This window comes from Mercenaria mercenaria, chromosome 2 (assembly GCF_021730395.1).
Source record: "Mercenaria mercenaria strain notata chromosome 2, MADL_Memer_1, whole genome shotgun sequence".
Lineage (NCBI taxonomy): Eukaryota > Metazoa > Mollusca > Bivalvia > Venerida > Veneridae > Mercenaria > Mercenaria mercenaria.
The window spans coordinates 27387579-27411639 of record NC_069362.1 but is presented as its reverse complement, the minus strand read 5'-3'; the positions used below and the strand labels follow the sequence as shown (position 1 = coordinate 27411639).

General features: G+C 37.4%; 1 protein-coding gene across 1 annotated transcript in view; it reads left to right on the top strand.

The window, feature by feature from the left end:
* The window catches only part of LOC123562053 (uncharacterized), a 129316-nt gene that overhangs the window by 29273 nt on the left and 75982 nt on the right, over positions 1-24061 (top strand). Inside the window, exons 12-19 of the mRNA XM_053524923.1 lie at positions 1756-1959; positions 2474-2650; positions 5511-5705; positions 14224-14406; positions 15545-15664; positions 16856-17056; positions 17628-17807; positions 20593-20787. Of these exons, the coding sequence (XP_053380898.1) occupies positions 1756-1959; positions 2474-2650; positions 5511-5705; positions 14224-14406; positions 15545-15664; positions 16856-17056; positions 17628-17807; positions 20593-20787 (1455 nt within the window). The remainder of the gene's footprint in view (positions 1-1755; positions 1960-2473; positions 2651-5510; positions 5706-14223; positions 14407-15544; positions 15665-16855; positions 17057-17627; positions 17808-20592; positions 20788-24061) is intronic.

Here is a 24061-nt window from a genome sequence, read left to right as displayed (position 1 = left end):
CCTACCCCTCCCGCCATCACCACCTCATGACTCCAATCCCCAACCCACAGTAATATAAAAGTTTATTTAGTCATTCATTGTTAACAAGTAACATGTATGACCATAAATCTACAGGATGTCAGAGCACCAGTGTCTCATCAACACATATCTGATTTTTGCCAATCCCCTGAGCTCAAAAGGGTAGACCTATGGACCGCAGGAACCTTAGTTCATTCCTCAGGCGAGGTGTATGTTGTCTGTTATGATTTGATAAAAGGCTTTGTGACGTTGTGTCTGAAATCATTCATCCTCTACCTCTGATTTATGTGGGGAACTTGGTGATTACTTGAAGAGAACAGGTTTATACTGGTACAGAATCCAGCAATTCTGATAAAGTTAACTGCATGCCATTACATAACTGAAATACTGTAACATCTGATTTTTTTAACTGTCTTTAGAACTAAGTTGATCTTGTTCCTACATATATACTCATTGAATACTTTTCTTTCTGTTTGTGAATTTGCTTGTTGATATATCACTTTTTCGTGCTTAGAACAGATTTAAACTTTAGTTATTGTTAAGAGTACAAGCTATGTATGTATGGCCAGTATGACATGGTCTTTAGACTTCAAACAATGTAAAGGCTTAAGCCCCACCCCTCTTTTATGTGGGGAGGTTGTCACATACTTGAAGAGAACAAATTACTTTATGAAAGCATTCCAAGGATACAGGTAAGTACAGGATGTTTCATAATATCTGTTACCATTTCGCTGTTTTAATTTTTTCAAAATATGGAATGTATTTCACCATGTGATTGGAAATATAATAAAGTTTTATTTGATACATACCATCAAATGCTTAACATAATGCTGTCCTCAATGTCCCTTCAGAGATAATGTTCAGTTTTACAACATGTGCTCAACATGACGTCCTCTCTGAAGACCTGACTGCTTTTGGTCGGCCAGTGTTACCATGTCGTCTGTCGATAACTCACACTGACTGTTCAGACCTTTTAACTATTTTGTGCACTTGCATCTTGCTAAGTTTCTAATATCCAGGATATTGTTTTTGCATTGATCTAATGACTGTGACTTGTGAATAATTCTCATAAAACTTTTCTTTGGGCAACACCATCATGAAAATATGACTTGTTTTGATGATTTGGTTTATTACATGATGATATCAATGTTTTGATGATTTGGTTTATGATGACATGATGATATCAGTGTTTTGATGCTTTGGTTTATGATGACATGATGATATCAGTGTTTTGATGATTTGGTTTATGATGACATGATGATATCAGTGTTTTGATGCTTTGGTTTATGATGACATGATGATATCAGTGTTTTGATGATTTGGTTTATTACATGAGGATATCAATGTTTTGATGATTTGGTTTATGATGACATGATGATATCAGTGTTTTGATGATTTGGTTTATTACATGATGATATCAATGTTTTTTCCATTATTTTTACATTACATTAAACTTCATTCTGTCTCCTTTTTAGAATACTATATAACGTGGTTACATGTATGTTTTCTATTAGCTTGTAATGGTAACAAATTTATGGATCACCCTGTAGGTATACTTACCACCATACCTAACTTTGGTCCAAAGTTGTAAACCAGTCTCATAACACCAGCATCTGATTGGTTGGTTTTGAACTCAAATTAAAAAATGACCACTGGAAAGACTCCATTTTGAGACTGATCTCCAAATGCAGGTGGTTGTCAAAATAATATAATTAACAATTGTATTTTTGTTTTCAGCTTGTATGAACCCAAATTATGATGAGAATACAGTGGTGACCCCATCACCAGGTGCATGGCACTATAGATCCTCCATGACTCTTACCTGTAGACAAGGATATGCCTTCCAACAGGAGCAGATCCCTGTAAATACTCCTTCAGTCACCATTGAATGTGGTTTCAAAGGAATATGGAAAAATTACCTGCAAATTCCAAGATGTACTCGTATGTATAGTTTCCTGGTCTTAGCTTATTACATTTCATTATTTAATAAAGATAGGTCTGTTCCCAAAGTTAACCATACCAGCATGTTTATAGCTGTGAGAATTTATGTGCTTAGAATTTTTTCGGTTGTTACTTTTTATAGAGACCAAAAAATATTTGAAGCTTGAAATTGATGAGTCTTTTGTTTCTGAAATGCAAGTTCATGTAACGGCAGTGGTTGCACATTACCATGCTTTTAAAAGTTGCTACATGACATATAACTGTTTCAGGGACAGTGTCGTCAGTATAAAAGTATACCAGACAAAAGCAGTAATTAGTACTAGTAAAGAATCCAGGACCACTACTTAGGTTAACTGGTTGCTTTACATAGCTGAAATACCATTGAAAATTGTGTAAAAGCTGTTGTTAGTTCTTCTTTACCATACAGTTTACAATAGAAACTATGTCAATATGAAATGAATGTATATAAAATACAGAGGAAAAAGAAAACCTCCATTTTTTATTTCAAATGTAGCAAGATATTGTGGAGACGTGCCTAATATAAACAATGGATATATTGTATCCTCTAACGGGTCAGTGTTTGGAAGCAAGGCCACATACAAATGTAACACTGGTTCCACCTTGTCTAGTGGATCCCTCGAAATCTCGTGCCAGTCTAACGGTGCTTGGGAGTTTCGACCAACTTGTTCAGGTTAATATATACATTTATCGTTTGTTAATACTTGTGTGTGATGAAAGTTTCTTAAGGTAAATTTTATTATACATTTTTCAATATTTCTATCTTTCAGTGTAATTGTGTTGTGCATTGTAGATACCATAACTTTTTATCTGCTTGCCCAGTTGTGTACAGTTTTAGTATTTTCAAGAGGGAAGATTAGTTAGAAAAAATACATCCCAAACAGCAATTTTTGTGTTGAATAAAATCATTGTTTGGAGTAAAGATATGCATGGATAATATCAATAGCACAGAATATTATAATTCTATGCATCCAAAAAATAATGATTTATTCAACAATAAATCTCTGTTTGAAACATATCATCTCATTTCTACCATGCAGTCGTTCAAAATTTGACTTGTTTTGTGTTGTATTCTTTTTCGTTGTTCTGCTATAATGCTTGTCACTGTGCTGTGATTATTTACTATATGAACCTCGCCATGAGAAAACCAACATAGTGGGTTTGTGATCAGCATGGATCCAGACCAGCCTGCACATCCCCGCAGTCTGGTCAGGATCAATGCTGTTTGCTTTTAAAGCCTTTTGCACTTAGAGAAACTGTATGCGAACAGCATGGATTCTGACCAGACTGCGCAGATGCACAGGCTAGTCTGAATCCATGCTGGTTGCAAACCCACTATGTTGGTTTTCTCATGGCATAGCTCATATGCTGTGCACACAATGATTTTATTGTGTACTCTGATGTGCCCATTTGTATTTTCCTATTGAAATAAGAAGACTGAAACCGTCTATTATTATGTAACAAAATCAGTGTTAGTACTTCACAATATATTATGTCATAGTGTCAAACATCAGAGAGTTGCTCTTTGAAAGAAACCACACATTTGGCTAAAATTTGATGGATGTTGTCATGGATATAGATAATAACTTTTGATATTGTGTTAGAATTGAAACAGTATATTTCAAACATCAAGTTTTAGCTCAACTGAGCCAAAGGCTCATTGTGAGCTTTTGTGACAGATTAATGTCTGTCGTGTGTTGTCCGTCGTCCGTCCTTCAACATTTTCTAAAAAAAATCTCCTTGAAAACCACTGGGCAGAATTACACCAAACTTCACAGGAATGATTCTTGGGTGGTCCCCTTTCAAAGTTGTTCAAAGAATTGAATTCCATGCAGAACTCTGGTTGCCATGGCAACCGAAAGGAAAAACTTCAAATACCTTCTTGTCCAAAACCGCAAGGCATAGAGTATTTGGCATGTGACATCATCTTATGGTCCTCTATCAAGATTTTCCAAATTGTGCCCCTGGGGTGAAAAGAGGCCCTGCCCTGGGGGTCACAAGTTTCACAGCTTTTTGATTTTAAGTATGTTGTCTTTCCTATTGTTTCTCTACCAAAATTGTTCAAAGTATGTCTCTAGGGTTAAAAGGGGCCTGGGGTTACCAAATTTAACACAGACTTATATAGGAAAAAAATAAAGCTCTTGTTTGAAAGTTCAAAGCCTAGGCCTTTGATATTTGTTATGTAGCATTGCCTGGTGGATTTCTAACAAGTTTGCTCAAGTTATGCCTCTTGGTGAAAATAGGCTCCACACTGGGGGACACTTATTATAATTATGAGTTATATAGGAAAAAAATACTTAGAATATTCTCAGATCATATTTCCTAGACTGTTTAATTATACATGTGTATAACCTAATAACCCAAGCTATTAGGGATCACTTGAATGTGACCTTGACCTATTGACCTTCTTTCTTGTTTTTAGCTCATCTGATTTTTTGAGAGAAAAAAAGATGAGTTTTTGTCATCACTTGATCGGCGTCGGCATCGGCGTCGTCGCCTGGTTAAGTTTTATGTTTAGGTCAGCTTTTCTCCTAAACTATTGTCACAGGGTGAGAAAAATGTGCAGTCAGTCCGGGGCTTGAACCGGGGACCCTCGCTTACAGGGCGAGTGCTCTACCAACTGAGCAAACCGACTGCCTGACACATAATCTCCCCTTACGTGACCAAGTCCGTACTGTGACATACAACCCCACAAATTGGAAATTCATCCCCGAATTCCGGAAGTACATAATATTGCAAGCGTTGTTAGACTGACCAAGCAAGCATGCCACGGTCCCATGTTGGGCGCCAAATGTCACAGGGTGAGAAAAATGTGTTAATGTAACTGTATTTATTATGAACATACATGTATGGATTAAAAATCTGTTTTAACATCGTGAAAACTTTTCCAAGTCCACAAACCATGAAAATTAAGGCTAGATTGTTTGTCAGTTTGACTGATACAAAGGTTAATTGCTTTCAGTCACGTGCAAAACGTACTCGCTAATTACACAAATGAAGAAATGTACGGTAGAAATTTGGTACCCAGTTGCTTAATAGATACTTTGTCAAATATTATACCCGTTGGGACTACATTGATTTGGTCACTAGTCGTTTGACAAAAAAGTTGTTTAATGGAATGAATTTATGTACTAAAAACATTCAGGAGGGATTTTGACCGGTCGTTTAATACAAAAATCGCTTAATAGAGGTGGTCGTAAGTACAGTGTCGACTTTCCTACAAATAGTTTATGTAAACATAAAATTAATAAGTATGTTTATTAACAGCACTATGCTTTAGGTAAAAAATAGTACATGGTGTATAAATGTATAGCTGAACAAAATGTGTAATACCAGTAAAAAACTGGAAGTTTTTTAAAACATATCTACTGTTACTGCATGACATTTGATTATGAATGTAGCTCGAGATCTACATACACCATTAAACTGTATATTTAGTAAAGTTAAATATATCTTGTGAGGATCTAAATATTAATTATTTTAGTAAAAGATTGGATATCCTTAAAAACTTTTGCTTTAATTCCTTTAAATAGCTGCAAGATGTCCTGCTAATCAAATTTCGACAACAATTAATAATGGGCAAGGTAGCCGTAAGACTGGAGATGGGACATCAATTGGCACTATCTATGAGTATGAATGTAACGCTGGCTGGGAGATTGTTGGTGAGCCGTATGTTTTCTGTAACGAAAATGGTATTTGGTCTCAGCTCAGAGCACCATCTTGCAAGAGTAAGTACTGATACATTCCTTATATTTAGAACTCAATGTTTTAGCACTAACCCTCACCATGCACAATTGATTTGGCTTTGTGACCAGTGAAAACCATGATCAGCCTGCACATATGTGCAGTCTGATAATGATCTGCACTGTTCGCTATTCAGCCAGTATCCGTTTTGAATAGCACCCCTTTTAACAGTTAAGTGGTACTGTCAAAACTGAAAGATAGAGAATTACATTATGGAAATTTAGTAGGATAAGAGCTCCATGTGAATAACTGCATTTAATTTAAGGAGCACTTATCCACTGTCTGTATTGAGCTGATAGAATAATATAATTGTTCTGATATTTCTGCCAGTGTCAGAGACCTAAGTACACATATATTTGAACTGTTACTGTGAATTCATCTCCTTATGGAGTGTTCATCCAGTTCAATTGAAACATAGTATAAATTATCATTAATGAAGTGGAAATGCACATTTCTGTTGTCAGAAATTTCATGTCTGATTTTACTCCCACTAAACTTTAATTTTGCAGTAGTGGAGTAGGTTGGGTGGCTATATTAGAACTACCCCGGTTTGTACTGGCCATCCTGTAAAGTATTTAAAGAACTGATATAGAGGCTATTTTGAAACACAACTTTACCTTGCTATGTTTCTCAAATGGACTGGTCTGTTGTTCAGTTTGGGTAATACCATTTATTATTCAAAGGAGTGTTCACTGAAAATTTACTGACTGAATAGCTAACAGTGCAGACTGTGAGCAGGCTGATCTTGGTCTGCACTGGTCACAAAGGCAAACGCACCACCTGCCTGCAGGCTAAAGGTAAAAACAGATTTTAAGAATCAGTAGTATGACTAGTGCACATTTCAGGTCCCATAACTTAACTTCTAGTATATTGTGGCTGGGTGTGAGCCATGGAGGACATGCTCCCTTGTTGATTAGATATCTTCCCTGACCGGTTTCGTTCAGCAGTTGTGAACTTCTTCAGAGGACTTGACCGTAATGACTAGGCAAGTTTGGTTTGCATTATGTGTAGTGTGAAGCTGCATTCCGCTTATATACTCTCTGGTGCCGGTGCCGGTGCCGGTGCCGGAGCCGGTATGAGGCCGGTTTGGCTTTTACATGGCTTTCTGGGATACTCCTGGTGCCGGCTTGGTGCCGGTTTCTATTTTTAGTGATGCTGTGGTGCCTGTATTGATCTATTTTTAGGTGGTGCCGGTATGGTGCCCGGTTTAATCTATTTTTAGCTCACCTGTCACAAAGTGACAAGGTGAGCTTTTGTGATCACGCGGTGACCGTCGTCGTCGTCCGTCCGTCCGTGCGTGCGTCCGTGCGTCCGTCCGTAAACTTTTGCTTGTAACCACTCTAGAGGTCACATTTTTCATGGGATCTTTATGAAAGTTGGTCAGGACGTTTGTCTGGATGATATCTAGGTCAAGTTCGAAACTGGGTCACGTGCCATCAAAAACTAGGTCAGTAGGTCTAAAAATAGAAAAACCTTGTGACCTCTCTAGAGGCCATATATTTCACAAGATCTTTATGAAAATTGGTCAGAATGTTCATCTTGATGATATCTAGGTCAGGTTCGAAACTGGGTCACTTGCCTTCAAAAACTAGGTCAGTAGGTCTAAAAATAGAAAAACCTTGTGACCTCTCTAGAGGCCATATATTTCATAAGATCTTCATGGAAATTGGTCAGAATGTTCACCTTGATGATATCTAGGTCAAGTTTGAAACTGGGTCACGTGCCTTCAAAAACTAGGTCAGTAGGTCTAAAAATAGAAAAAGCTTGTGACCTCTCTAGAGGCCATATATTTCACAAGATCTTCATGAAAATTGGTCAGAATGTTCACCTTGATGATATCTAGGTCAAGTTCGAAACTGGGTCACGTGCCATCAAAAACTAGGTCAGTAGGTCAGATAATAGAAAAACCTTGTGACCTCTCTAAAGGCCATATTTTTCATGGGATCTGTATGAAAGTTGGTCTGAATGTTCATCTTGATGTTATCTAGGTCAGGTTCGAAACTGGGTCACATGCGGTCAAAAACTAGGTCAGTAGGTCTAAAAATAGAAAAACATTGTGACCTCTCTAGAGGCCATATATTTCATGAGATCTTCATGAAAATTGGTCAGAATGTTCACCTTGATGATATCTAGGTCAAGTTCGAAAGTGGGTCATGTGCCTTAGAAAACTAGGTCAGTAGGTCAAATAATAGAAAAACCTTGTGACCTCTCTAGAGGCCATATTTTTCATGGGATCTGTATGAAAGTTGGTCTGAATGTTCATCTTGATGATATCTAGATCAAGTTCGAAAGTGGGTCACGTGCCGTCAAAAACTAGGTCAGTAGGTCAAATAATAGAAAAACCTTGTGACCTCTCTAAAGGCCATAATTTTCATGGGATCTGTATGAAAATTGGTCTGAATGTTCATCTTGATGATATCTAGGTCAAGTTCGAAACAGGGTCATGTGTGGTCAAAAACTAGGTCAGTAGGTCTAAAAATAGAAAAACATTGAGACCTCTCTAGAGGCCATACTTGTGAATGGATCTCCATAAAAATTGGTCAGAATGTTCACCTTGATGATATCTAGGTCAGGTTCGAAACTGGGTCATGTGCCTTAAAAAACTAGGTCAGTAGGTCAAAGAATAAAAAAACCTTGAGACCTCTCTAGAGGCCATACTTTTCATGGGGTCTGTATGAAAGTTGGTCTGAATGTTCATTTTGATGATATCTAGGTCAAGTTTGAAACTGGGTCAACTGCGGACAAAAACTAGGTCAGAAGGTCTAAAATTATTAAAATCTTTTGACCTCTCCAGAGGCCATATTTTTCAATGGATCTTCATGAAAATTGATCTGAATGTTCACCTTGATGATATCTAGGTCAATTTTGAAACTGGGTCACATGCGGTCAAAAACTAGGCCAGTAGGTATAAAAATAGAAAAACCTTGTGACCTCTCTAGAGGCCATATTTTTCATGAGATCTTCATGAAAATTAGTGAGAATGTTCACCTTGATGATATCTAGATAAAGTTCAAAACAGGGTCACGTACCTTCGAAAACTAGGTCAATAGGTCAGATAATAGAAAAACCTTGTGACCTCTCTTCAGACCATATTTTTCAATGGATCTTCATGAAAATTGGTCTGAATTTTTATCTTGATAATATCTAGGTCAAGTTCAAAACTGGGTCACATGAGCTCAAAAACTAGGTCACTATGTCAAATAATAGAAAAAACGACGTCATACTCAAAACTGGGTCATGTGGGAAGAGGTGAGCGATTCAGGACCATCATGGTCCTCTTGTTAGATTTTCAGATGGGTGCCGCTGGTGCAGTGATCTATTTTTAGTGGTGCCGGCATGGTGCCGGTTATAATCTATTTTTAGATTTTTAGATTGGTGCTGGTGGTGACATTAATGATCTGTTATCGGTGGAGCCGGTATGGCGCCGTTTATATTAGATCACGGGCAAATTTGATCAAGAGTATGGGGAAAAAACGTAGAGTATTTTATGCAAACAGGACACTTATCTTGGGTTTTAAATAGCTTAATTTTTATTAGCTCACCTGTCACAAAGTGACAAGGTGAGCTTTTATGATCGCGTGGCGTCCGTCGTCCGTCCGTCCGTCAGTCCGTGCGTGCGTAAACTTTTGCTTGTGACCACTCTAGAGCTCACATTTTTCATGGGATCTTTATGAAAGTTGGTCTGAATGTTCATCTTGATGATATCTAGGTCAAATTCGAAACTGGGTCACGTGCGGTAAAAAACTAGGTCAGTAGGTCTAAAAATAGAAAAACCTTGTGACCTCTCTAGAGGCCGTATTTTTCATGAGATCTTCATGAAGATTGGTCAGAATGTTCAACTAGATGATATCTAGGTCAAGTTCGAAACTGGGTCACGTGCGGTCAAAAAGTAGGTCAGTAGGTCTAAAAATAGAAAAACTTTGTGACCTCTCATGAGGCAATATTTCTCAATGGATCTTCATGAAAATTGGTCAGAATGTTTAACTTGATGATATCCAGGTCAAGTTCGAAACTGGGTCACGTGCGGTCAAAAACTAGGTCAGTAGGTCTAAAAATAGAAAAACCTTGTGACCTCTCTAGAGGCCGTATTTCTCAATGGATCTTCATGAAAATTAGTCAGAATGTTCATCTTGATGATATCTAGGTCAAGTTCGAAACTGGGTCATGTGCGGTCAAAAACTAGGTCAGTAGGTCTAAAAATAGAAAAACTTTGTGACCTCTCTAGAGGCCATATTATTCATGGAAACTTTATGAAAATTAGTCAGAATGTTCACCTTGATGATATCTAGGTCAAGTTTGAAACTGGGTAACATGCGGTCAATAACCAGGTCAGTAGGTCTAAAAATAGAAAAACCTTGTGACCTCTCTAGAGGCCATATTTTTCAAGAGATCGTCATGAAAATTGATCAGAATGTTTACCTTGATGATATCTAAGTCATGCTTGAAAATGGGTCACGTATGGTCAAAAACTAGGTCAGTAGATCCAAAAGTAGAAAAACCTTGTGACCTCTCTAGAGGCCATATTTCTCAATGGATCTTCATGAAAATTGGTGAGAGTGTTCAGCTTGATAATATCTAGATCAGTTTTGAAAGTGGGTCACGTGCGGTCAAAAACTAGGTCAGTAGGTCTAAAAATAGAAAAGCCTTGTGACCTCCCTAGAGGCCATATTTTTCATGAGATCTTCATGAAAATTGGTCAGAATGTTCACCTTGATGATATCCAGGTCAAGTTTGAAACTGGTTCACGTGGGATCAAAAAGTAGGTCAGTAGGTCTAAAAATAGAAAAACCTTGTGACCTCTCTAGAGGCCATATTTCTCAATGGATCTTCATGAAAATTGGTCAGAGTGTTCATCTTGATGATATCTAGGTCAAGTTCGAAAATGGGTCACGTGGGGTCAAAAACTAGGTCAGTAGGTCTAAAAATAGAAAAGCCTTGTGACGTCTCTAGAGGCCATATTTCTCAATGGATCTTCATGAAAATTGGTGAGAGTGTTCAGCTTGACGATATCTAGGTCAAGTTCATAACTGGGTCATGTGCGATCAAAAACTAGGTCAGTAGGTCGAAGAATAGAAAAACCTTGTGACCTCTCTAGAGGCCATATTTTTCATGAGATCTTCACGAAAATTGGTGAGAATGTTCACCTTGATGATATCTAGGTCAAATTCAAAAGTGGGTAACGTGCCTTCAAAAACTAGGTCATTAGGTCAAATAATAGAAAAACCTTGTGACCTCTCTAGAGGTCATATTTTTCAATGGATCTTCATGAAAATTGGTCAGAATTTTTTATCTTGATGATATCAAGGTCACATATCCTCAAAAACTAGGTCACTATGTCAAATAATAGAAATAACGACGTCATACTCAGTTCAACACTGGGTCATGTGGGGATAGTTGAGCGATTCAGGACCATCATGGTCCTCTTGTTTATTTTGCAGTTATTTTCAGGGCAAGATGGATGCATAGTTCAGTACTGCAAGGCTGATGTACAGCTTCTCCACGTGTCTCTCTGGTGTGGCGACTTGTGTGTAAATCAGTTATATTTTGTTACTGTTCAGTCCGTCTTCAACATGTATATACATGATATAGTATAGTTTTTAATGTTTCCCCCTTGATTGTTATGAGGAGTTGGTCTAGTAGTTAGAATGCATTCTCAGTGGTATAATTTCCAGTGGTTGTATGTATCAGGGGCGTCCTTTCTGATAGTAGATATATCGCCAGAATTGCAGCTTTATGAATGTTTGTCCAGATCTTCTTTCCTGGTAGAATGCTGAATGCATTTTCGACATTTGTAACAAGTGTATTGTATCTTGTGTCTGTTGAAAGATTCAGTGTTTGTATTATTTGTAACAGATTTCTTTAGTAGTGCATCGCGCCTCTGTTGTAGGAGTTGTTATGGCATTGACGTCCCATGACATTGCGTTCTTGACGTCGTTCAATCATATGTATAGTATGGACGTTTTCTAGACGCTTTTATGGCATTATTAATTTGCTGTTTTGTGGTTAGTTATATCTCCGTATAACTGATTAAGCTAAAAAGTGCGTGTTTTTGCACCTGGAAGATAAGCGGTTCGTTACCAATGCTTACTTTGTACTTACATATTTACGGGTAGCATGGGAATGAAAGAAAAAACATAATATAAATGAAGTGGCTGAGTATTCTATCCGTAAATATTGATCCCAACTGGGTTGAGAGTACGAAGCGCATATTGATCTATTTTTAGGTGGTGCCGGTATGGTGCCAGGTTTAATCTATTTTCAGATTTTCAGATGGGTGCCGCTGGTGCAGTGATCTATTTTTAGTGGTGCCGGTTATAATCTATTTATAGATTACCATACCGGCACCATACAGGCACCACCTAAAGATAGATCAATACCGGCACCACAGCATCGCTAAAAATAGAAACCGGCACCAAGCCGGCACCAGGAGTATCCCAGAAAGCCATGTAAAAGCCAAACCGGCCTCATACCGGCTCCGGCACCGGCACCGGCACCAACCGGCACCAGAGAGTATATAAGCGGAATGCAGCGTCACACTGCACATAATGCAAACCAAACTTGCCTAGTCATTACGGTCAAGTCCTCTGAAAAAGTTCACAACTACTGAACGAAACCGGTCAGGGAAGATATCTAATCAACAAGGGAGCATGTCCTCCATGGCTCACACCCAGCCACAATATACTAGAAGTAACCCTACTTGGGTCATGGAGACCTGCTCCGCTGCAACTCCAACTGCCAATCCCACCTCTGGGAGTAACTCCAGCATCGGCAACTATCTATGCAACCATACACTTGCCCCTAGCTACGCCAGCATGACAGTTACCGCGGGCACTAACAATACAGCACCCCAGAACAGAGAGAGAAAGCAAAACAACTCAAAAGATGAGGATAACCTTAGACATATACAATATATGTATGCAGCTTTAAAAAGAAGCAACATAGATCCTAAGTATATATGTAAAGTCTCAAGTCATTAAAGACTACACACTAAACATGCAGCATAAGTATATCTAATCAAAATCATGCAGAATGACCCAGAGACAGCAAATAACACAAAAATATAAGATGTAACAGGTAATACTCTTGGTTCCATGAGCTTTGTACTCTCAACCCAGTTGGGATCAATATTTACGGATAGAATGGGAATACTCAGCCACTTCATTTATATTTATACCCATAACTTAACTTGTTACTTTAACAAACATATTTCCATTATTTGCTTGGAAATTTTTTTCAAAATTAGCATTTCCTTCAGTATGCCTTAAACCTGTGCATGTATTAAATTGAAACTGCAAGATCATAATACAAAGTTACACAGCAAGTTCCATAAATCTGCCCTTTACTTTGTCAAGATTATTACACTTTTCAACATAGAAAATATGAAGGTATGGGGATCATTCTAAAACCTGTGAAGTATTTCATTGCAATTTCACATAAACATCTATGCTCATACAGACAGATGGTTAATTGTAAAATAAGGCTATTGTAACAGGACCCAAAATTATGAGCTCTGAAAGTCCCAGGTTCGATCAATTTTTTAGTTTCGGAATATATTTTGAAGAAAACAAAACAATCCACAGTTCACACTTTCTTTTATTGGTTACCCTTTCTAAATTGTTCAAATTTTACAACTCAATAATAACAATTTCTCAATTACAAAACCCAAAAATAAGCAACTAAAATTTTCTAATATAATATCTGGGGGAGAGAGAGAGGGAGTGGTTCAGGCAGGTCAGTGAAAGGAGGTAAACACTTTACCTTTTGTTTCCGCGACCAAACACAGAACAAACCCACTGCGATGCAAACCTGCCTATTTATTAGCCTAACATTCCCGCCAAAAACGAGAGTCATAGTAAAAGTAATGTAAAAGTTATGAAAGTTCTAGAAACCATATACACAATCAATATGGTAAATTGAAATATTAAAACTATTGACCAACCCTGCCCTGATGACTGCAGCGAAAAAGCAAGAATCATGAAAAAATTATGAATTAAGCTACAGTCTAATACTGGATAGTTTAAAGGTGCAAACCAATTATTTAAAAGATGATACAATATGCAAGCAAAACTGCAATAAAAAGACCCTCAAATAGGAGGCAAACATAAGTATTTATCACCTAATTACTAATTGCTAAGCTTGTGAAGTCCCAATAGGTACAAGACATCATTTAAATAAGATTTAGAAAAAAGTGACCATAATTATACATGTAATTGTATATGAAACAGTATCACTATAATTATGGCATGGACCTGTAAGGAGAAAATATACTGAAAACTGGTTTAAGTAAAAATAGAAAGCACAATTGGTTTAAGGTGGCTGTATACCAGTTGAAATAAGAATATACTGACAGGTATGTGCATGAAGATATCATTCCTGCTGCACTATATTGCTTTTTCTCATGTTGGGATTTCAGCAAGTAACATAACATTCGCTTTCTGCATAAACACTTGAGTTATAGACAACAGGTTTATAGTCTAGGTTGAGGTCTTTTCTTATTTTCAGGGTTAAGGTGCCTTTTACCAGACATTGACAATGGTAGCTTCAACTTTTTGGAGGGAGACTTTATAGATGCTGGAAGTTCTGCAACAGCCACTTGTTCGCTTGGTTATGGTTTTGCCCAGGGTAGCCCAAGAACTATTCAGTGTGATGACAACAGAGAACTCTCTGAAAAGCCACAGTGTGTTGGTAAGTAGAAATTATATCTATAAGGCTACTCAAATAAGAGGAACTGCTGACAGCCTTGGAGAACCCTAAGTTGCCCAGGAGTATTGGTTACAAACTTTCCAAGCTGAAATTCCCAAGTAAAATTAAAAGGATGACAGGACATAATATTTCTATGGTCAGTGCTTGGACAATAACTTTGGAACTCTCAGAAACCTTTGAGTATTTTATACTTAGATGACCTAGAAAAGCTCAGATACCATAGAAAATTGAGAAGTAGTTGTTTTACTCAGATGTCCAAGATAGTGGTCTTAATTTTTTTTATATGTTTCCAGAAATATGCTACTGAAATAAATATAAATTTGGGTATGTAGGTTTGGATTATTTTTTTTTTGTAGGGGGTGTTATTAAGTGAACTTTTCATCAAAGCATGAGTACAGATAAGTGGGTTATGCCATGCCATTAGTGCATCAGTAATAACATCACAGACAATGTTTAAAGTGCAATTTTGCAACTTTTTATTAAATAGTTGAAAAAAGTTTTCTCCAGGGCCATAAAAAACATTTAGGTGTCAGGCCAAAAATTTAGCTTAGGTTGAGAAACCAGAATCTAACAATTTTTTGTTTTCGCCCAATCTGTCTGAATGCTGATATTGTTTTGAGAATTCTGATTAAGTCTGGCTTATCAGTATTTCAATATGGCTTTTTTATGTGGAGAAATTGTAAGTGACTTGCAGAGCGCTGTTAAGATAGTTTAACATGCTGGCCTGCTTTACACACGTAAAAGCATATGGCTGTAATTTATATAAATAATTTCATAATTTGAATTTATAATTTAATAATTTACTCAAATAATTTATTAGTTACCATTTTAGGTCTATAGCTTATTTCAGTATTGTGCAAAACTCTTTACAAGTGGTTAAATTTTACTTATACTTTCAGTATCAACATTATTGCATGAACACGAAGTTTAATTTGTGCTGTAAAACTGATCAGAAGCATGCATCAATGGCTTTGGTTATCGATGACGAAGACAAGGATCAGTCAAAGCAACTAAAATTAAGTAACTATGGAGCTTAGACAAAAATAATTTAAGTTTTATATGGCTTATTTCTGAGAAATTATATCTTTATTCATATACATGCATGTTTTGTTATTTTCAGACCAGGATGAGTGCCTCACACCTGGCATATGTCAACACAATTGCCATAATACTGTGGGAAGCTACTATTGTTCTTGCAATGATGGTTATAGGTTGAGCTTTGATCAGTCCTCCTGCACAGGTATGTCTGTACTTTGAAACAAGTGTTCTAATTCAACTATTTCTTGTATGAGTTTCTATTGTAACTCATCAGTTTACAGTCATAAAGTGTAATTTGTATATTCATAATGGTGACTCTTTAATTTTCATTTTTGTAATAGCAATGTGTGGAAATTACAATACAGAAAACTGCCATTTTTTCAAGATTTGATGGCAAATAGTAGTGGTTTTTATCTAGAAAAATACCTGTTTAACATGCCCATACGAAACTAAATTTGAGCTGCGCCATGAGAAAACCAACATAGTGGCTTTGTGACCAGCATGGATCCATGTTGTTCACTAACAGTTTCTCTAATTGCAATAGGCTTTGAAAGTGAACAGCATGGATCCTGACCAGACTGCGCGGATGCGCAGGCTGATTTGGATCTGTGCTGGTCTTAAAGCCAATATGTTGGTTTTCCCAAGGCATGGCTCATTTGTGACATATTTAAAAACTACTGATATACACTGGCACACCTTGATATAATGCACTGTTCCTCAAAATGCTAGGGTTGAATTATTGTGAAATCAGTAACACAATGTACCAAAAATTACTGAAATTCATATCACAGTGGGAATTGTAAAAGTAATTATGTGGTGTTTGATAAAGATGTTTGTAAAAAAGGGAAGCAGTAGTCTAGTGGTTAAGGTGTCGGCCACTCAGCCCCGGGGTTGTGGGTTCGAACTCCATTGGGGTCATGACAGTGACTTCTCATAGACACTGGTACTGGTTTTTCTGGGAAGTGGACTTGAGAGTGGCTCAAAATTTGCTAAGCGTAAAGCTTTCATCACAGTCAAGCTAAAATAAATTAGTATAAACTAAACTAATTATTAGTGTAGTATTCATTTCTTTTTAAGTTATCATAGATATAACAGAGGTCAAATATTGATCAAACATTTTTGTTTTTTTGCAAAAATACGCATGAAATGGAAATTCAGCATGCATGACTGACTTGCATTGAAGAGTTCCAGCATTGCTTGACAGCAAATTTACTTGTATAAATGAGTAAAAATTGTCTTGTACAAATAAGACATTAACAGCATACTTACATACACATGATATACAACATTATGTACTTGTATAGATAGATACATGACAGCGTATTAAATGGTACAGATACTTGTCAGTAAATTTACCACAGATAGATGATACGTTAATATATTTTTATTTCAGATATTAATGAGTGCACGGAGGGAACACACAGTTGTGATGGTTTTTGCACCAATATACCTGCAGGGTCTTACACTTGTTCATGCAGCCAGCCATATGTGTTGTACACTGCCGACATGACATCTGGTTATAGGATTCCAACATCTGCTGGCGAGAGAGGAGACTTAAGCACTGATACCTTCCATATTAATCATACTTGTGTCTGTAAGTGTATATGTATATTTGAGCCGCACCAAGAGAAATCCAACATAGTGTTGTTCCACTCGCTCATTTGTCGGCGTCGACATCCCAATTTAAGTTTTTGTATGTAAGTTACTTTCTCAATACCCACTTACGGATACGGAGATCGATTTAAATTTCACACACTTGGGTCACTGTGATAATTTGACATACAGTGCACAGGTTCCATAACTCTGTTTTGCAATTTTACAAAATTATGCCCCTTTTTCGACTAAGCAACTTTTTGTCAAGCCAGTATCTCAGTACCCACTTATGTGAATGGATTGAGACTTCACATACTTATTCACTGCCATGAAAACACTTGCTGGGTATAGGTTCCATAACTCTATTTTGCTTCTTTTAAATAAAATTTTGCCCCTTTTAAAAATTGTCAGTTATTTATTATATATAATAAGTTTTTGTATGTAAACTGAAATCTCATTACACATTGATGATCTGACATGGATTGTACACATTCCTACAAAGTTCTTTCTTTTGTGACAAGACTATTGAACATTCAGGTTGAACAGGGACTACCATTACATTATTTTTACAGTGGTTACATGTAACTCCCCTGCAGCAACTATTGATAACGGACAACTTCTGACAAAGCGTAATTACCATCGCTATGGGGACAGTGTAGAGTATCAGTGCAATATAGGATACATCCCTCGTAGGACCATTCTTACCTGTGGTAGAAGCGGCACCTGGAACAGGTTACCCCCAACATGTTTAGGTAAGCATAACAGCCTTCTTTATTTACTGTCTTAATCAAGGAATCTAGTCCTATATATCCATCATTTCTCAGAATTTGAATTTGAACTTTAATTTGAACTCTTATCATTATGGACACGACTGATTCTTTCTTTGCGACAGTGCAGTCTGATCAAGATCTTTTAACTGTTAATGGTACCTTCCAAATTGATATATGGACAAGTTCATTCTAGAAATTAGCAGGGTAAGGGTAAAAGTAAAGTTTTACTTTTGCTGTATGTTTACAAAATGTAAACAAATTTTCATTAAACTTGTCAGTAATGCATCTCCTACTGACATCAAAACCTCTTTAAAAATTCATTTGAATTGATGAGTTATAAACAAATTTATAAGATATTTAATATTTAGCACTTTTAGTCCAGCTTTAAGACTTAGATTTTCAATCCCCCACCACAAGTGGTGGGAGTTATAGGAATGGTCTCCATCCGTTTTTCTGTCCTTCCGTCCGTCCTTCCATCCGTACCTCTGTCTGTAACACTTTTGTGTCCGCTCCATATCTCATAAACCCTGTGAATGATTTTCATGTTGGGTCAAATGATCACCTCATCAAGACGATGTGCAGAACTCATAAGTCAGCTTTGTTTGCTCAAGGTCAAGGTTCACAACTTAGGGTCAAAGGTTTGAGCCTTCCATTTTGTGTCCGCTCTATATCTCCTAAACCCCTGGAAGGATTTTTGATCAAACTTGGGTAAAATGATCATTTTATCAAGGCAATGTGCAGAACTTATGAGACACCCATGCTGGCTCAAGGTCAAGGTCACAACTGAGGGTCAAAGGTTTGAGCCTTCCATTTTGTGTCTGCTCTGTATCTCCTAATTCCCTTGAAGGATTCATATGAAACTTGGGTCAAATGATCACCTCATCAAGGCAATGTGCAGAACTCATGAGTCAGTCATGCTGGCTCAAAGTCAAGGTTGCAACTCAAGGTCAAAGGTTTGAGCCTTCCATTTCTTGTCCTCCCTATATCTCCTAAACCCCTTGAAAGAATTTTATGAAACTTGGGTAAAATGATCACCTCATCCAGGCAATGTGCAGAACTTATGAGTCAGCCATGCCTGCTCAAGGTCAAGGTCACATCTGAGGGTCAAAGGTTTGAGCCTTCCATTTTGTGTCCACTCTGTATCTCCTAAACCCCTTGAAGGATTTTCATCAAACTTGGGTCAAATGATCACCTCGTCAAAAACTCATGAGTCAGCCATGTCACCTCAAGGTCAAGGTCTAAACTTAAGGTCAAAGGTTTGAGCTCTGTATCTCCTAAACCCCTTGAAGGATTTTCACGAAACTTTTGTCAAATGATCACTTTACCAAGATGTTGTACAGAATTCATCAGTCAGCCATGTCAGTTCAAGGCCCAGGTCATATCTAAAGGTCAAAGATTTACCCTTTCACTCTTTAAAATAGTGGCGGGGGATTTAGCTGTCTCTCACACTGCCTTGTTTATATAAATACAAGCCTAATCAAGACTAGTTTAATGTGAAATCATGCTATATAACCCTTGTCATGCTGAACATGATTGATTCTGCCTTTGCGACCAATGCAGATCATAATCAACCTGCACATCCATGTAGTCTGATCATGATCTGCACTGTTTGCTATTCTGTCAGTATCTTTTTTGGTAAGCACCCCTTTTAAACAGTTAATAGTGCTGCCCAAATAGGATGATGGACAAGCTCATTATAGAAATTCAGCATGTTAAGACTTAATGTTGTAGTTATAGCAATGAAGTTTTTGTGGATTTTTAGTCCCCTACTGGTTGGAAACCAGTTTAGGGACTACAGGTGTGCTTTTCCATCCATCCAGGGGCCTCCGTGGCTGAGTGGTTAAGGTCGCTGACTTCAAACCACTTGCCCCTCATTGATGTGGGTTCGAGCCTCACTCAGGACGTTGAATTCTTCATGTGAGGAAGCCATCCAGCTAGCTTACTGAAGGTCCGTGGTTCTACCCAGGTGCCCGCTCGTGATGAAATAATGCACGGAGGGGAACCTGGGGTCTTCCTCCACCATTAAAGCTGGAAAGTCACCATATGACCTATCATGTGTCGGTGCGACGTTAAATCCAAAAAAAAAAAAAAAAAAAAATGTCCATCCATCCCTCATTCTGTCTGTCCATCTGCAATTTTATGTCTTGTCCATAAGTCTTTCATCCATGAAAGGATTTTATTATTACTTTGGCACAAATGTTCCCAATGATGAGACGATGTGTCATGTGCAAAACCCAGACCCCTAGCTCAAAGGTCAAGGTCACAATTGGAGGTCATAAGTCAACAGTGCTTTTTTCCTGTCTGGTCCATAACTCTAACATCCATACAGGGATTTTAATATTATCACATGATAAGACAATGTGTCATGCTCAACCTTTAGACCCCTAGCTCAAAGGTCATGGTCACACTTTGCAGTCAAATGTTAACATGGCATGAACAGGGTCTGTTTCGTGTCCGGTCCATAGCTCTGTCATTCATTAGGGGTTTTAATATCACTTGGCACAAATGTTTCCCATGATGAGACAATGTGACATGTGCAAATCCCGGGACCCTGACTCAAAGGTCAAGGTCACAATTGGAGGTCAATGGTCAACAGGGCTTTTTTCCTGTCTGGTCCATAACTGTGCCACTAGCATAAAGGTCAAGGCCACAGTTAGAGGTAAAATGTCAGTTTTCTTAAGTTGTAAGTTACAGGGGATATATTACACTTAAAATATATGCAATTTAGTGATTTTTTATTGTTCATAGTCTTCTTTTGTATTCTCAGCTGCCACATGCCCTACAGAGAACATTGGATTCGTTCAGACAGCGCCTACTTACATAAATGGCCCCTATGCCTACGGTCAGCGACTAACACTTGAATGTGATGTGGCAGGACGAAAGTTCAACAAGTACAGATTTTGCACATACAACAAGGATACAGATACCTATGAAATGCAGGGATCATTATATGATTGTGGAGGTATGGTCTGAATAGGGTATCTTGAAGTAATTTTATAAATCTGTATAAATACATTATGCTTAGGCCATCAAAAATTAATTCCTAGATTATCATCCAAATTTTGTTTAGAAAGGGGGCATGGGGGGGGTGAGACTTTTTTTTTTTTTTAAAACAGTTGTTTGCAAGGTTCCATTTGACCCGGACTTGGGATTTTGACTCTTGAAATTAAATTTTACATACAGACTTCTAGGATTTCAGCTGAAGGGTCCTTTTTATCAACATGTTATTTATTTCAGTTTAAACTCACAAAATCAAGCCTTAATTATATATTAAAAAATAGAACCCCTGAGTACAAGTCAAGACTAACAGCAAAAACAGAATAAAATAAAAACAAACTTGACGTAGACTTTCTTTTTTCTCTCATATTACATTTATCAACAATTCAGCATTTTACTTAGGGGCTGGATCCACCTGCGTTTTTGATAAACTTACCCTTTCTCAAAAATAAAACTAGTAAAATATTGTTATATTTGTTTTTTTTCTTTCTTATTTTAATTGAATATTTTGAATAACTAGAAAGCAACTGTTTCAATTTTTCGGAATGGTATCATTCAAAATCACATGAGCTTCTCAATTCAGACTGATAACAAAAGGTGTGCTTATCTTTTTGTTGCGAGCAAATCGCCAGTAGTTATCGGCAATTAGCCTGTCACTTTTGTTATGCCCCCGAAGGGAGGCATATAGTTTGTGAACCGTCTGTCGGTCTGTCCGCAATTTTCGTGTTCGGTCCATATCTTTGTCATCCATGGATGGACTTTCAAATAACTTGGCATAAATGTGTACCACAGTAAGACAACGTGTCTCGCGCTAGACCCAGGTCCGTAGGTCAAAGGTCAAGGTCACACTTAGACGTTAAAGGTCATTTTTGATGATAGTGCATTGATGGGCGTGTCCGGTCCATATCTTTGTCATCCATGGATGGATTTTCAAGTAACTATACATAAATGTGTGGCACAGTAAGACGACGTGTCACGCGCAAGACCCAGGTCTGTAGCTCAAAGGTCAAGGTCACACTTAGACGTTAGTCATATTTCATGATAGTGCATTGATGGGCATGTCCGGTCCATATCTTTGTCATTCATGCATGGATTTTAAAATTATTGGGCATGAATGTGTACCACAGTAAGACGACATGTCGCGCGCAAGACCCAGGTCCGTAGCTCAAAAGTCAAGGTCACACTTAGACGTTAAAGGTCATATTTCATGATAGTGCAATGATGGGCATGTCCGGTCCATATCTTTGTCATTCATGCATGGATTTTAAAATAACTACGCATGAATGTGTGGCACAGTAAGACGACGTGTCAGGCGCAAGACCCAGGTCCGTAGGTCAAAGGTCCTAAACTTTAACATCGGCCATAACTATTCATTCAAAGTGCCGTTGGGGGCATGTGTCATCCTATGGAGACAGCTCTTGTTGTTCACCTGTTGTTCTAGGTTGAAATAATCCGCGATTTTTGTTATTTGACACCCGCATATTTCGGGTGTAATAAAGGTGGCGCTGCGGTTGGAAAACAGGTTTCCCCAGGCTGTCAATTTGCAGGTAGAAAAAACAGTTAGAAATTGTCAGACTGGATACCCAGGCTAGATTTTACTCAGCTAGGCCAGAGTTATGGCTAACTAAGTGAAAAATGCACATTTCGTTCTTTAAAGTTTGTGTTACAAACATCTTAAAATTATTTAACCGGAGTCATAAAACCGTGTTACAGTGGCAAGAGGGTGGGGAGCACCTGTGTCCTATGGACACACATCTAGTTTATAAGTATCCTAATATTTGTGATTTTCAATATTTCTTTCATCAAAATACTTTTAGCTTTATATGAAATTAATTTTGTTTGAGAGAAAAATAAATACTTAATCTTTTACTGAACGTAACACCAATCTTAGATTTAGCGTAGACAGTAAGGGCAGAGAGCATTAAAAAACTATACAGGACTGTATCATGGTTCGTACATTTTTAGCTCACTTGAGAACAAATTGAAACTTAGTTGGAATGTTAATCTTGAGGATCTTTAGGTCAGAGTCAAATCTGGGTCATGTTGGGTCAAAAACTAGGTCACTGGGTCAAATCAAAGGAAAAGTTAGTTAACACTTTAGAGGTCACATATATGACCATATCTTAATGAAACTGTCTTGATGATCTTTAGGTCAATAGGTCAGGTGAGCGATACAGGGCCTTCATGGCCCTCTTGTATTTTTGTTTTTTTTGAGAGAGATATAAAAAAGTTCAGGGTGGCATAAAAATAAAGAGGCGGGCAGGATGATAATCTAGGAATTAATTTATTATGGCCTTAGTCAAACAGACATGAAGTAATGATTGAAGTAGAAAAATATGGACATGAAGTTACCATATAAATGAAGTAATGAATATGGAGATATGCTGTACAGACATGATATCATATAACTGCGAAATCATTTTTATTCGCATTATGTGGCATAGGACAAATTTTCACATATTCAGCACTAGGACCAATGCGCGAATTTAAGATCTTTTTTTCACGTTTGCGCGAAATTTCATGCCAGCGAATTTAAATGATTTCACAGTAATGCATAGACATGCTGTATGGTCATTAATCAGTTATGTAATACAGAGATATTCTGCATCAACATGACATCATATTAATGTGGTAAGATATGGACATGATGTAATCTTATGAATATTGGTAAATGCTATGTAGACATGAGGTCATATTAATGTGTAGACATGCTATATGGACATTTAATTAATCATATGGAGATATTCTATATAGATATAACATTATATTAATTCATAGGCATGCTATGTGGACATTAATTATATTGAGATATTCTGTATTGACATGACGTCATATTAATGTATAGACTTGCTGTATGGACATTAAGTAATTATGTAGATGTCTCAATTAAAACCAGTTATGCTCCTTGCTGTTGTTGCAATATTTTTAACCATGTAGATTTCAATCTGCCTCAGAATTGTTAAAAATGTTTTTTCCCAGAATTTTGAGCTAAAATTTTGGTTGCATATCATACACAGGGGTATATTTTTAGCTCACCTGAGCACAAAGTGCTCATGGTGAGCTATTGTGATCACTGTGTGTCTGTCGTCCTTCCATCCGCCCATCAAGTTGTCTGCCCATCGATCGTCAGCATTTATGTTTAAATGACATCTCCTTCAAAACCAATGGATGGATTTTGATGAAACTCAGCCATGATGTTACTTGGGTGGTCTTCTACCAAAGTTGTTCAAACGGTTCCG